General features: G+C 48.2%; 6 protein-coding genes across 6 annotated transcripts; 1 reads left to right on the top strand and 5 right to left on the bottom strand.

Annotated features, from left to right (window-relative positions):
* Positions 1-1,070: 1,070 nt before the first annotated feature.
* LY89DRAFT_785111 (uncharacterized protein) lies at positions 1,071-2,624 on the bottom strand (the record flags this gene model as incomplete). Its single annotated transcript, XM_018222857.1, has 7 exons — positions 2,395-2,624; positions 2,325-2,344; positions 2,240-2,276; positions 2,125-2,192; positions 1,763-2,070; positions 1,543-1,707; positions 1,071-1,481 (listed from the first exon to the last, which is right to left on the bottom strand). Exons 1-7 carry the CDS (start codon positions 2,582-2,584, stop codon positions 1,073-1,075), a joined length of 1,197 nt encoding a protein of 398 aa, XP_018067748.1. The 5' UTR covers positions 2,585-2,624.
* Positions 2,625-3,925: 1,301 nt separating this feature from the next.
* Positions 3,926-4,658, bottom strand: LY89DRAFT_591766 (uncharacterized protein; the record flags this gene model as incomplete). The annotated part of the gene is made up of 2 exons (XM_018209666.1): positions 3,926-4,185; positions 4,253-4,658. The coding sequence occupies 2 exons, from the start codon at positions 4,656-4,658 to the stop codon at positions 3,926-3,928; spliced, it is 666 nt and encodes a 221-aa protein (XP_018067747.1).
* Positions 4,659-5,720: 1,062 nt separating this feature from the next.
* On the bottom strand, positions 5,721-7,415 carry LY89DRAFT_709200 (uncharacterized protein; the record flags this gene model as incomplete). The annotated part of the gene is made up of 2 exons (XM_018217745.1): positions 6,933-7,415; positions 5,721-6,689 (listed from the first exon to the last, which is right to left on the bottom strand). Exons 1-2 carry the CDS (start codon positions 7,005-7,007, stop codon positions 5,721-5,723), a joined length of 1,044 nt encoding a protein of 347 aa, XP_018067746.1. The 5' UTR covers positions 7,008-7,415.
* Positions 7,416-8,265: 850 nt separating this feature from the next.
* Positions 8,266-9,089, top strand: LY89DRAFT_721414 (uncharacterized protein; the record flags this gene model as incomplete). The annotated part of the gene is made up of 2 exons (XM_018218648.1): positions 8,266-8,982; positions 9,054-9,089. The coding sequence occupies exons 1-2, from the start codon at positions 8,467-8,469 to the stop codon at positions 9,087-9,089; spliced, it is 552 nt and encodes a 183-aa protein (XP_018067745.1). The 5' UTR covers positions 8,266-8,466.
* Positions 9,090-9,175: 86 nt separating this feature from the next.
* Positions 9,176-12,681, bottom strand: LY89DRAFT_785107 (Sodium/sulfate symporter; the record flags this gene model as incomplete). The annotated part of the gene is made up of 6 exons (XM_018222856.1): positions 9,176-9,706; positions 9,760-10,546; positions 10,592-10,936; positions 10,982-12,209; positions 12,279-12,559; positions 12,661-12,681. The coding sequence occupies 6 exons, from the start codon at positions 12,679-12,681 to the stop codon at positions 9,561-9,563; spliced, it is 2,808 nt and encodes a 935-aa protein (XP_018067744.1). The 3' UTR covers positions 9,176-9,560.
* Positions 12,682-13,593: 912 nt separating this feature from the next.
* Positions 13,594-14,347, bottom strand: LY89DRAFT_687520 (uncharacterized protein). Its single transcript, XM_018215517.1, has one exon. The coding sequence runs from the start codon at positions 14,322-14,324 to the stop codon at positions 13,632-13,634; it is 693 nt and encodes a 230-aa protein (XP_018067743.1). The 5' UTR covers positions 14,325-14,347; the 3' UTR covers positions 13,594-13,631.
* Between the last annotated feature and the right edge of the window lie 327 nt (positions 14,348-14,674).

The following is a 14,674-nucleotide window of genomic DNA, read 5'->3' as shown; positions in this document are numbered from 1 at the left end:
CGAGACAATCAGCGAAGATATGCACGAATCCAGCCGCTTCTTAAATATACAATGCTATCTTCTGTGAGTATATCATGCACTCAAATCTCCCATTAGGATCCAACGATTATCTCAGCGACATCATCTCATCTGGATGGAATAAATCGGGAAACGTGAAATACAAAATCTATAATCATGACGATCGTCGTACTTGTTCGATACACTTACAACACGACACTAACTCCCGATCAACACATCTCAACCTTCCCCTGGTGGAACACGACCAGGGTGAGAATGGATTACGGTTCGCATCATATTGCTGCAGCTGTCTGTGAACGTTTGGATGAACGAAGCCCGAGCACTGATCAGGCAGTGACAGGGCTACAACGCTAAATAATTACTCTCTGGGTAGAGTGGGAAGGGTGCTTCAAATCGTCTCAACGAAATGGTGCGCCAGCTACTCTGTTGGTTCCTGATGACGAAGCCGGTGTCTCTCGAGCATTGGAACTTATGGCAACGAGAGGTTGGAAGGACTGCTTGGTTGTAGAGTACAAGGATCGTACGCCAAATCCATTCATTCGTACTAGAGCTAAGATCACCAAAGGGAATGATGCTGGAAAGGATGGTGCTCGGCTTAATGGTTCTGACAGAAACTGGTGACACTGTATCTGGCATGGCATCGTCGTGGGGATGGAGGAAGATATTTGCTGATGATAACGTCTTTTTGATAGCACCGGCAGGGCGCGCCTTTGAACTTTGGAAGATATTGTCTCTGACCAGAGAACATTACTTCTTGGTCTGGCACATACCACAGACACTACCGCTTACTAGAAAACTTTATTGTAGCCATGACCTGATTCATTCTTCCTGACTCTTGTACATCCATCAATACCCAGACAGCTGAATCTTTAGAGTTTAACCTCTGGTTGCCGCATTGTTAACGAGATCGGATCCCATCAAAGGCCATTCCGCTTTGTGATCGTGACGATGGTCTAGGAACTGGTGGTCCAGTATAGCCAGTCGTCGAGTGGTACCGTCTTTTCTATAACTGGACCACACGCAATCAGACAGTTCTCTAAGAATTATGCATTCATTAAGCAGCTCTCCCAACCTCACTATCAGAAACATACGGCCGTTGCATCCACTCATGTACCCTCTGAAACTCCCTAACTCCATTATTATCATACCCACCTCCTTCCACGCTTATTGTATGTCTATTCATAGCATCCACACTCAATTGACTCTTCAGCGTCTTCTGCGATTGCGAGAACAGAGTATCTCTTGGAGATCCGACTTCGATGTAACTCGACTGCGACCTGCTGAGCGGATTGGTGACTACTCTTATCCCTCTGTTTGAACTTCTGAGTCTCGATAGCTTCACCTCGGCGCTGAATTCTGTTTTTCTTGAATTTCGAGAGCCGTATTCGGTCTTCCACCTAGTGAAAAGGACGTTGAAGGCCGGTATACAGGCACATATTATGCCGATGCCAATTTCGGCCACGCTGTTTGCGAGAGTAAGATTAGTATGACGCACTCGATAGATATGGAAGACTCTATACTGACCCGAGAAGATTGAATCGCACAAAGGAAACTGTCTCGTCTGCGAAACTGTTTGGCTGAAAGACTAGGATCAATCTCACGATACTTGCTCCAGTCGCAATGCCTCCTGCTCCAAGTAAGGCAGAGATCTTCATTTTCTTCTTCAGCGTGATTTGTAATGACCATACCCTGAAGCGGGTCTTAGTTTTCAGTCATATGAACGGGAAGCGTAATATCAGCTTACAATGGAATAGGGAGCACCAAGATCACGAAGTCGGTAGCAGCGCTCATGATCGTGTCCGTCCAGAATAGCTGGGACTGGTTGATACACTCCGCATGTATGTCTGGATTCCAAAGTCCTTCAATTGGCGTGCACACCCTGATCTTGATGATCATTACCGGGAAGTAGTAGCAGAACATCAGACCAATGAAGACGTATATAAACAGAACCGTCTTCCTGAACGGCGAAAACACTCGAGCAAAGATCAAGAGGAGAGTTGTCTTAGTTGTCCAGGCTGCAGGGCCATACACTATTGTGTCTGCATATAAGGCCTGAGAAGGGGTTAGATACGTAGCTGTGGAGGAATTGAGATTGCAGAAATCTACCTGTTGGAAGCCCACCATATTCTCCTTCGTTACTTCCCACTCGTGATTTCCTCCTCCATGTTTACCCACTGTAATTCCTCAGCATAGAAAAGACGGAGGATCACCAGTAACTCACTGAATAGCCCAGTTAAGAAATATCCAGTGGCAAGTAACTATCAATGCACTTAGTGTAGATCCCACCATCGCAAAGTCAGAATTACCCAAGCTACTACGCAAATATCTTAACATAATGTCAGTTACTGCTGTCTTTTCAAGTCGGCAACTACTCACAGTCTTCCAGTACCATGTTCTTCAGAATATGTACCTTGATAAAGATCCGCCCGATCACAAAAGGAGCCATCAACGCAATCCCCAGTATCCCCGAAACCAAATTGATAGTGGCCAAGACATCTTCCGGGTGATCGAAATTCGGTGTCACTCCGCCTGGCGGCGGTGCGGCGCCCAGGATTTGCTCTGTCATCTTGAAAGGGACTCGTGTTCCGATGCAACTAAGTTCTAAATTAGCTGTGGAAGATGATTTCTCCACGGCACAAAATGACCTGATGGTTAACGTCGTGTGTATAGTTTCCTCAGACGAACGATGTTTTCTTGTTGAAGTTCGCGTTGTCTCGGGTCTGTCGTGGCATTGGCGGTCCCTGCTGTGGGCTCACTTTAAGTTTGGGGTAGAAGCAAGCTAGAACATGTGCGCCTCGAGCTCCATTAGAATTGAGATACCGAAGATACTTTCCGGGATTCTGGGAGAGAGGCCAATGCTGCGTGAAAGGTTGAAGAGTGATCAGTGACCAATTTCCTCTGCTGTCGATGGATACGAACTCCCAGAGCCGGTTCTGGGTCGCTTCGTTTGGTTTTGTTATCTAGAAACCACCGGGGGTTTGCTGTCCGACGTATCAGTAGTACGGACGAAGGTCCAAATGAAAACGTCAAAACCAACTTGAAACGGGAACCGAAGTTTAAACAAACGGGAACGAAAGTATAATCTCAGCGGAAGGTCGACCCGAGTTACTCGAAAGCGAAACCAGGAGGGAGTAATTGATAGGAATGGCTGTCAAGATTCTCGCCCTACGAACATGAAGTATGGCAAGGAACTAGAGCTTTCCCGTTTGAGCTTCGACACAACCTTGGTGAATGGGAAGCATCCCTCACATGACATCCAGAGAGATGGTCACCAATGGTCTCATCCAAGTTCTGATATCAATGGAGCTTGTGATTGGACTGCCGATGGAGAAAGTTGTCCCATCTTGAAACTCGCAGCGAACCCGTACGACCTGAAGAAGCTTTTCCCTAGTCTAGCCAATCCGGAGGTCAAAAGGAGCGCAGTTGACAACCTTATTTGTATTCATAAGAAACCGTTCATACAGTTATGAGAACCGTACTCCATCAATATCATAACCTTCGAATCGCGGTTGTTACACTCCTTGCGCTGGATGACTTTTAACAAGACGCACACCACGACATATTCAATGACTTCCTCCAACGAAGATGATAAGAGAAATTGAAACGTAGACCAGCGGACCAAAGATTCTGGTTGCAGACCCTAATATTGCGAGGTAGCAATCTTAGCTGTTGAGCAGCTGGCATGCCTCAAGCTCGAACTTCGCGTTCCGGTCGGACAATTTCAGGGGCGCGCTTAGGGGCCAGACCTTGAAATACCTGACCAGTAAGCACACTTGGACACTTGCCTACACCAAAACGATAACGCAACAGATAACCACCCAAAGCAGATATCAGACTCCCAAAGTTGCCCGATAATATCAATACAAGAAACAATCATAACTCTTACATTTTCAGCTGAGCCACAACATTACAATTTCGAACCCTCAGCCCTTTTCTTCGCTTGCTCTTTCTGCTCCTCGGTCGTCCATCTTCCAATATCTCTATCGACCATGATCCACGTTCCTTCTGCTACTGCCAGAATATTCCCATCTTTATCTTCGAAGCTGCCCTTCAACGATAACCTCTTGCCTTGCTTCTTCACGACTTGGCCTCTTGCGAGGACTACACTTGGTGTATAGAGTGGTTTCTTGAAATCCACCTTCAGCGAAACGGTGAACGCTCCTTGTGCTATGCAAAATCAGTCTTAGCTCTCCCAAAAGCAACATTCAGAAAGGGAATTGGAAGGAGAACAAACCAGCCTGCAAATTCGCCGCAGTCCCCATAACCTCATCCAACACCACACCAAAGAAGCCCCCATGCGCCGTCTTCGCATACCCATTAATCCCGCTCCCCAAATCCAGCAACGCACAGATCTGCAAGAACGGATTCTTCATATCCTCGCCCCTCTCTTCCATGCCCTTCTTGCCTCCCTCGGGCGGGATGTAGCGGAAGAAGGTCACGCATGCGTTGACGGTGTTGGGCGTGTTGAACGTCTCGCGCACCATGGCGGACTCGGTGGAGGCCAGGGGCGTGCGGTCGGGGACCAGGACCTGGACGACGGATTTGGAGCTCAGGAGGGAGGAGCACCATGGGATGGATTTGAAGTGTGCTACTGGGTCGGCGACGGGCTGGCTGAATTGGGAGGGGGGATTGGAGGACATTGTTACTGTGTTGTAATCTTATCAAAACCAAGAGTTGTAATTAATTGTCTTTGTGTAGGTGTCGTCTGCTTTGAAGAGATTCCGAGTATCTGGATACTTTCTTTTCTGCACAGGGGAGGGGAGAGAACGAAATCTGGGGTACGAAAGTGGGTAGGAAGACGAGATCTCAACCCTGAGCTTGGCCAAGCTCAACACCCACCACAAGCTACCTCGGCCGTCCTCATCCTTCTTTGCCTCCTACTTCCTTGCAGAATCGGAGCTGAAGTGATTTCACATCACTTCCACGCCCAATGCAGCGCATCGACAATCCCTTCCTCTTTCAGCGATTCTGCCAAACCCATAATCGCCAAACGCCGACCAACGCTAAATACCAGCCCTCCCGTAAATCCTCTGGTAAATTCTGCCACTACCCCTGCATCAAGGCGTTTCCGAAACGGGCAGCACTTTTTAGTCTGGAAAGCAGGGTTTGTGAGGACTTGAAGCGGCGATCGAGTGCGGCTCGCTAGCTTTGGCGCTTTTTTGCTACAGTAGCTGAGGATCGTGGTTGGGACTAGCGTAGCGAGCATGTATGGGTGGGGGCGTGGGGCGGCCTGGGCTGGGCTGAAGGGAGTTTTGGGTTGGTGATCTTTTGCTGAGATGGGAATGTAGGTGCGTTTATGGATATCTCACGTAATGCTCTGTTTTGGGTTGAGTGGTATGCAATGCAATGCGTGGTGATGATCTTGGGCTCAGGAACTCGGAGGGTGGAAAACTTAGATGGAGAGCTTGCTTGGAGCTCTGGGAGCTTGGTGAGCTTGGACATGGGGAAGTTGGTGATGTGAATGAGGACAAACACATGAATAAGATCAAAGACATGAATGAGCTCAAAGACAAATTTCTCAAAGACGAATTCACACTTGCGGAACAACATGTCAATAGTTGAGAACGAACAGCTTTGCGAGACAGTCTATGTAAGATTACATTTTGTGTTCTATGATTTTACAATTTTCAACCCTCCTCCAGTATTATGTTTGCGACCCCAATTATTAGACATTCTCTGGATATATGTTTGATACAAATGATCTATCCAAGCTTGATAGCTCCAGCCGGCTGCTCCACCAATAAGACTGGTCCAGCAACAACAGTGTCCAAAGTTGGTGCACCAGGGGTATCTGCGATAACACCAACAATGAGACCCTTGTCCAAATCGAACTCTGGAATTGTGGTGGTGTTTGTTGTGGTATCGAATGGCATTGAGATGTTGAGCAGCTCGTGGAAGAACACAGCGTAGTAGCATTGACTGGCGTTCCAAGCTGGTGGCGCTGTGGTAAAGACGTACTCAATTTGCGTGCCAGAAGTGAGAGACGAGTTCGTATCCGGGTTGTAGGTGAACTGTGGGAGGTCTTGGCTGGGATATGGGTATGGAGGGTTCGCAGCTGGGCAACTGCCAGGAATGATGAATTGGTTGGTGCTGTACAAGATCTCGTTCGCATATGGGAATGAAGTGTCGGCAGGTCCACCGAATGGGTCCACATCCCAAATATCCATCAGTGCCCAGGTATTGTGTCGACTCTCGGTCTCAGCAATGGCTGTCAATGCGCCCTTGGTCATATCGGTTTGAGCCTGCTGTACAAGACCTGTGAGGAAGGCCATGGACGCAATCTCAAGCAAGGTGAGAGTGACAATGAAGGCTTCGGCAGAGGGGACACCAAAAGCGTATTTACATGGGCCTGGCTTGATCGAATTGCTGGAGATCTGGCTTTGGAAGATGGCCAAATGACCTGCCTCATTGTCGCGGATCTCTTGAATGCGATCGTAGGTGGTATTTGGAAGACCCAGAGATGTGAAAGATGTTGTGTTGAACATTTCCACACCTTGCTGGTAGAACGAGAAAATCGCCCATTCTGCAGAGAGGAGATTTTGGTACAACTGGTCGTCTGGTGCTGCAGTACCGTTGGTAGTTGGCATGATTGGATCTGTCAAGTTTCCAGGATATGGAACTGCTTTCCCACGAAAGTCGCTGTAATAATTGCTCAGTCCAGGGACTGGATACTGGCTTGTAGGAGCACCGCGAACGGCGGAGCTTGCTGCCAGAACGGCGAGTGCAGTACGGATGGAAAACATGATGATAGACTGTCTGATGGACGAGTGTGTAGTGAGTATCGAATATGCACTTCTGAAAAGCAATATAAGAGAAAGTCACTGGAGTATATTCATATTCGACATGTGACGTAGATGGCAAACATTTCATATTGGCAGCATAATAGATCAAGAACTTTTTCCATCAGCTCATACTAAGACACCCCGATAATGTCGATCTGGTCCCTGATGAAGAGGCTTGAGGAAGAACAAGCTCGGAGGTAGCTTCATAGTGGGCCAAGTAATAGGGTTGCACTCAGCCAAAGGACTACAGGGTCCATGGAGATTCGGCAGTGATGGCAAAGAGCTGGCTGTATGTAGCTATGGAGAGAGCTCGGCGTCAACGCCATGATGCTGGTCTGCGTCAAATTGGGAGTAAACAGAGTATGTGCTGAAGTCCCCTGCAGCTTCCCCAACAAAAATGGTAGATATCAGGTGATTTGAGTCCATTCCTCATTGGGGCGGATCGTCCGGCCGTTCTCAACGCCGTCAGCAACGATATCTGCTGGCTCTTTACGAGATATCCAATTACTTGACGACATGCACAAAACAAGGCTGGCCTCAAAAGTCCGGGCACGACGTCGCCGACGTGGCACGAGATATTCCTTTCCCTCTTCGTTCCTTGTCATCCTCTTTTGGGACAGAGTCCGCTTGGATACTCGAGTAGAGCGATCGACGCACTGAAGATCTTAGTAGCCTTATAGCCTCATTGGCATCAACCCTATCAAGCCGCACTGGGTCCGAGATACATCATCAAGCATATGCGGCTGACAATTGGATGTCGCAGCAAAGATATCCCGGCTGGGGTTCCCTGGCCTCGATTTTCTTTTCCGGGCGCCTTCCGGAACTCTCTTTCCTCTGGCTAAAACTTAAAATTCCGAGCGTCGATTCTAGTATTGGGGGTATTCCGCATCGGAAGATCGTGACTTTCAGCTTGGGTTAGAGCGTCGATTACGTCCAGTTTCAGCGACGACGCCAAGAACGATCTTCAGCTAAGCATATGCTGTGACATACTGGGTTTCTTCCAGAATACCTACTCGCACGCATCACAGCGTCAACGATAAGCAAGGATGCAACAAGGGTCTGTGTCTTCGATCGAAGAGGTAATAATATGTTTGAACAATTTTTTACTTTCACAAGGAATTCGAAATATTCAGCGTCACATTGAGTACGACAAGGTTCTTCTGCACACTCGAGTATCTCAAGACTGGACGTCCGGGAGCATCGATCCTTGAGCCAATCGTCAGGGATACCTGTCCGGCAGGAAAGGAGATAGCTCCTGTGATGAAAATACCATTTTCTCAAGACTTTCTTGACGAGCAAGGCTCAACCAAGAAAGGTGTATGGATTCAGAGCTGGACTCAACAATTGGTTCTCATGTCAGGTTTCCAAATTAGGCAACACTTGAGCTTTTCCAACATGATCTTCAGTTATGCATAAGTTTCTGCTCAGGATGACGACAAAGTCTATCTCCCAGCCGTGCTCAGGCCAGTTGCCTTCGATGATTCACGTGCTCTGCAAAGTGTTGAGTCTGACAGACATTCTATATCTGTTTCTGAGTGGCCAATGGTCCTCGTTTTCGCAATTTCGAGATTCTCTTCGAGCTGTATCTGGAAATTCTGAAACAAGAGGTTCCACTGATCTTCTGGTCTTACGATCAACTCATTGTAGACGCGGCTGGTAGGTACAGATGTTAGAAGTATTTAGCACTTCTGACCTCGTAGAGTCTCTCTGTCTGTTGAATTTCTCCCCCAATCTTATCGTATCTGCGTCGAATCAGTATATCCCTAGTCAAACATCTTTCTCTTTCACAATCTACCTCTTGCCTTCGGTACAGCCATCTCACATCAACATGCACTTCTCAACCCTCCCGCTCCTCACCCTCCTCCTCGCTCAAGCAACAGCCCACAACGCCCCCGAGAAACGCCAATGGCAATCAATCGTCGAATCCGCAACCTCCGTCGCAGCCACCATCGGTAACGGCTACAACTCCATCGGCCAATCCATCGCCTCCTCCGCCGACTCCGTAGCCGCAACCGCCGCCGACTCGGCAACCTCACGAGCCTCCGTCATCGTCTCATCCGCCAACAGCGTCGCAGCCACAGCAGGCGACTCTGCCACCTCGAGAGCGAGTTCCGTGGTATCAAGCGCCCTGAGCGTCGCGAGTACAGCGGCAGATTCCGCAACGATGGAAGCGAGCAGTGTGGTCAGTAGTGCGGAGAGTGTCGCCAGTACGGCGGGCGGCAGTCAGAGGAGTAGCGCGTTGAGTGTTGCGAGTTCTGCGGTGTCGTCGGCGAATTCGGCGGCGAGTAGTAGGGCGAGTTCTGCGGCGAGTGTGGCGAGTAGTGCTGCGACGTCTGCGGCCACGGCTTCGGGGAATATAGGCTCGCAGGAGGTGAAGAGGTCCGGGATGGGTGTGTTGGCTGGGGCGGTGGTTGCTATTTTGGGGATGTTGTGAGAAAGATGCTGTGATGGGATGGTAATGTGTTGGGGTTGGGCTTGACCGAAAATCGGATATGCTGAGGCGTTTTGGAGGGTTTGATATAGATTGTGGGATGAAGGGCGAAAAGATTATCTGGCGTGAACTGGTGGGTGAGAATCATGATCTTGAATAGAGAGCGGAAGAAAAGGAAAAGCATCTTCTTAGAAATAAAATCTCTGCATTTCTAAATCCCGATCCCAAGGCCAAAAGCCTGGCGTTATACAATATACAGATACCCAAACATAACCAACTCCGTGCCATCTTCCACTCATGCAAGTTCTATCCAAATTCACAACAACGAATCATATGCCTGTCACATACCCCAACCAGTATCCGACCGAAATGACAACAAGGAACGTGATGATACTGGAAGGAATACCACGACTGATGAAATGCTTGACCTGAAGATAACGCTGTCCTGTTTGGGAATCTTCCATCATGATGGCAGCTAGGATACTTGTAAGTACTCGAGTTCAAGGATGGGAAGAGGGTGGTACTTACTCATATTAGGGAATCCGGATGTTGGTAAGCCCATAGCAGCACTACACATGAGAGCTCCGATCATGACGAGGAGATCCGGACGAGGCTGTTCTCCGAGATCTTGTCCGATCGTCTTCATTAGAGGGAGGATAATGATGGCAGCTACTGTATGACTGATGAACGTTGCAACGACCAGGATTAAAGCGGCAAAGACGACCAGAACGCTATAGAAGGAAAGTCCTTCAATCCCGCCCGTGATCTGCTTCGCAATTGTTTCGAGAAGTCCAGATGAGCTGACTGCTTTTCCTAGGGATAGACCACCAGCAGCGAGAATGATGATGGTCCATAGGAAATTGTTGAAGTCTTCCTTCGTCAAGATACCTGTGCCGAAGAATAGGATCATGGGGATAATAGCAACTACACCCATATCACCGAGGAATTCTTTAACCTTCTCCTGCTGAGTAATACACCAAAGTACAATGGTGCCAATGGTGACGATTGAGATAAACCACTGAACCCCAGTGAAACTATCTCTAACAGATCGAATTGGAACGATGGTCGTGCCTCGACTTGGTCGGAATGTGACTAGCAATAGAAGCCAGATCAACAGAATGGAGATGATTCCGACAGGGAGTGTGATAAAAAGCCATTGAATCCAACTTGGATCATCAATCATCGTATCAATGGCAATGAGGTTCTGTGGAGAAGCAATTGGTGACAGCATGCCACCGATATTCGAAGCGAGAGCTATGCCAAGAATCAAAGCTTTTGACATGTTCGAGTCCGATGGAAGGTTGCGTAGCATGGGCTAAAAACATTAGCGATAATCATAGAATATTGGTGGCCAGCATACCTGGATGATTGAAAAGCACAACACTGGAGCCGCAACATTGCTGATCCACATACTCGCAAAAGCAGCGACGAACATGTTGGTCACAAGAACAGTGCGAGGTCTGGTACCAGCCTTGCTCAGAACCCAGGTTGCAATTCGCTTCGCTATATCGTACTTGGAAAGGGCCGCGGCCACAGTGAAACCGCCCAGAAGAAGCATAATAACTGGTGACCACATAGCTGGAAATATATACTTCGCGGCATTGGTGGCATCAAGACGCTGGTGTGGGAGGCTGTCTGAACGGACAACTCTTAACAGGACACAGAGGAATGGTACCATGAGCGAAGTAGTGAAGAGAGGAATGACCTGATCCTGTTAGCAACTTAAGAGAAGAAAGACTCAGTGACTTGCCTCCGTAGCCCACAGTAGGGAGACGAACACCAGCATCGCTAAGCAATTTTGTTGCTCCGGTTGCTCCATGATAGGGACGAAAATCAAGACGAAGAATATAATGATGCTGATAATAAGTGTGAGCATAGTTGAACTGAACAACCATGCCGGGCACCTGAATCTTCCCACAGGCGTTGAAAGCTCCTTCATATCTGCAGTCTCGGCATCATCGCCCTGAAGTCTGGCTTTCGCAGGGTCATTGTCCACTCCCAGAAGCGTCCGTCTGATTCCCATGTTTGCGGCCTGAGCTTTTCGTTCAATACCAATCATCTCTCGCCATACTGTGTTCCTCTCCCATACAACATGCTCTCGCAAGTGTAATCTCAACTCCTTCTTAGCCTCGGCGACTTCACCACCGGTGACAACGTCTGCATATGCCTTTTCCATTCGTTGTATACTATCATCGATCCGTTTTAAGGTCTCGGGACGAAAGCAATACGCAGGGGTAACAAACTTCTCGATGTATTTCGACTTCAAGCTTCGATCGCAGATCTTGTCGTACTTCTTCAAGACTTTGGTAAACCCGGTTTTGTTCAATTGGACAAATGATTTAAGCTCGCATAGCTGTACATAAAGACTGATGGCCCGTTTCTTTAAGGTGATTCCGGATGAATACAGAGCAGAAAATGCTTCATCGGCATAATCTTCGTAATTTTGGCTGTTCCGCCGTATGGACTTGCTGAATTCCGTTGATGTCCTCATGTCCTCAATCCCGCCATTCCTGTTCGCATCGTATGGGGTGCTTTTGCTGCGTCCAGTGGCCGGGCGTGGTTTGTGTAATGCGGTATGCTCGTCATCGTCGTCGTCACTGTCTTCAATCCCTTCGTCTATTGATCGACTGATTGTGCTTGCACGCCTGGGTCTATTCACGAGGCTTCGAAATATGCTACCCGTCCTAGGTCTATCGCTTGCTCGACCGCTGGTACCTGGTCTTGGATCGCCTTGGCCATCCATTTGTTCTAGATTCTCTGCCTCATAGGACTCTTCATCCTTCAAGAAATCATTGACTTCGCCATAGATTTCGAGCTCTTTCAGCTGGTAGAAAGATGAGATCTTCTCGAGCTCCACATCCAATGCCCGGGAGAAAAGGACATCCGGATCGTCCGTTTGTATAAGAGGTGATCGTTCGGGGTCTTCGTTCCCGTTCGCAGTCGCTGGTCTGTGGATATTCTTTTCGAGCTGATATATGCTGGTGCTCGTCAGCTTCTGGATTATGTGCTACACGTCCCACAATCTCCGGTAAAGGGAGGGAGCTTACAGCTTCTTTAAGTTACTGTATGCTATGTAATGGCTGCTCCAGTCTGGGACTGCATTGAATTGGATGCTGTGGGAGAACTTCATCTCGTCTGCCTCGTCGAGCTGACGCCACTTCTCTGCCCGCTTGGCCTCTCTCTGTAGTTCTCGCGGGCTCGTCTCCTCCGGATCCTGTGTCCCAGTGTAATCTGCAAGCTCGTACTCCTCGAAATCTGCGAGTTGATGTTGGTGTTGGCGCGGCGCAAAGGGTTTCCCTCCTCCTGCCAGCCTTGTCAAGGAGAGTTGCTCCGTATTGTCAGCCCTGGACGATTGACTATGATGCGAAACAGAGGAGGGAAGAATGGAGGGGATTAATGAGGCTATGGTGAATGTGTGAATGGGAGTACGCGTGACACAATTGCTCGCATCTTGGGTGGATCAGTATACAGTAGTGTGTCTTCACATCCCGCGTCATTCTCGGGGGTGATGAAAATCAACTGTGGCTGGTGCTGGAACCTGTGGCTTGTGATCTCCAAATTAACCGACACACATCAAAGCGTTCACATTGTCTCACGAATGGCTGGACTTTGAAATGCAGCCTCAGTTTATCTACTCGATTGTACTTTGTTATATTCCTCTGTCACTGCGTTCGTTTATCCGATTATGCGCAATTGCTGAAGCATTTTAGCTTCTGATGTTCTCATCCCACGAGTGTGGCTGATGAGTTAAACACAAGACACATCTGGACCAATTGTCAGAATAAGCAATATAACATGTTCCAACATGCTGCTCTCTGATTCGCGTTACCAAGTTTGCCAAATTTCTGATTTATACGGCCTGTCGTGCAACGCGCAGAGCAGTTTCCTCTTCCAATCCATTACAGGGCTTCTCCACGTGATTGCAACTGTCTCTCAGACCCTGCTCTCGTATATGCAAATGTATTTCTGATCGAGAATCTGCCTTGCTTCCTAGATATCAATCCCAGCTGGCTATTTGAAAAATGGCAGAGTTCATAGTGCCTTGTCAAGTCGTCGAAGGCTACTGAACATGTTTCCACATTATCTTTGTGCCATTGTTCCTATTATTTTCGCACTTCTGGTTTTAGCAACTGTGCGACCCTCAAGTAAATCATTCTATATAAGTTTTCTAGTTTACTTGATGTCCTATCTCTCATTCATTGCCTTCAATGAGCAAGAAACTTGGGATTCGTCGGTTGGAAATAATCATGGGATTGACTTTTCGCTATTTCCAAAAATCCCTTTGCAGATATTCTTTACTATTCGAAGGTGGCTATGTTCCTCCATATTCTATAGCCTCAAGTGTTACTATTCTCAAAGCTAATTTCCTCGGGGTTTGCCGCCCTCAGCTATTACAAACCTCAATTCTCGTCCCCACCCTCAGAAACACCTCCAGCGCCAGCCTCGGGGCCCCATTCAACCTCAAACTCAACTCCTTCAATCGATCCAACTTCCAACGGAATCTCCTCTCCTGGCAGGATATTCCAATCCACTCCTCCCGGCTCAACCATCACCTCCTCCTTCGTCCCCCACCACCATCTCCCAATCGTCAACGGGCTTCTCGTAACATCAACTCTATACCGATGTCCACCTTCCAGTCCATCTACTCCACAGCCACTCGTACTCGTCCTAATCTTCAACTCTTTGCCATTTTCATCCCTCACCCGACCCCGTTCCACGACCGCTTTCGGGTCTGGCGGGAATTTACCTCCACCGCGGCCAAACCCCGTCGACACCACTGTCGGCGTGTGCGGGTATAGGGTCAAGAACAAATGATCATCGTAAGATCCCCGAGCACGAGAGAAAGGGGCACGCTGGATTTGGATCTTGGTTTGAGGGACAGGTGTGTTCGTTGTGAGGTCCATGATGGAGAAACAGCCTTGTACCATTCCTAGGCTGGGATTGAAGGGCGTATACCATGTGAAAATTGTGATGGGTTTGTCGAGATTGGACTCGATGGTCAAGGAGAGAGTTGGCGGGGTGGGGTTGGTGAAGTAGTAGGTTGGTTCGGAGAGGGAGAGCTTTACCGAGAGTTGAGGTTCTTGAGCTGCCATTTCGAGAGTTCGTTCTAAAGGTTTACCAAAGCAGAAAGCAATGCTAAGTACTCTCGAGCAAATTATATTGAGCTAACGTACTTCCTGTCCTCTGTACATGCCGAGAAGATTAGGCTGCCGTACTAGTCACGTGTATGCCATTGCGGTGTGGTTCAACTTTCGTTGTACGCCTATTACTACCAAGATCTAGACAAATATTCATGTTTTTCGAGCTCAGGGTATTCTACATTATCTGTTCTCTCATATCTTGTTTTCCAAGTTACATATTGATTATCACGTGCTGTGGAGACTTGGGGCGTTCCTTCTCGTCTCAGATTCTCGGCTTCCTTATTTCTTCTCTTCCCTCTCAT

The sequence above is a fragment of the Mollisia scopiformis genome (genome assembly GCF_001500285.1).
Source record: "Mollisia scopiformis unplaced genomic scaffold LY89scaffold_19, whole genome shotgun sequence".
Taxonomy (NCBI): domain Eukaryota; kingdom Fungi; phylum Ascomycota; class Leotiomycetes; order Helotiales; family Mollisiaceae; genus Mollisia; species Mollisia scopiformis.
This window is presented reverse-complemented; position numbering and strand designations above follow the sequence as displayed.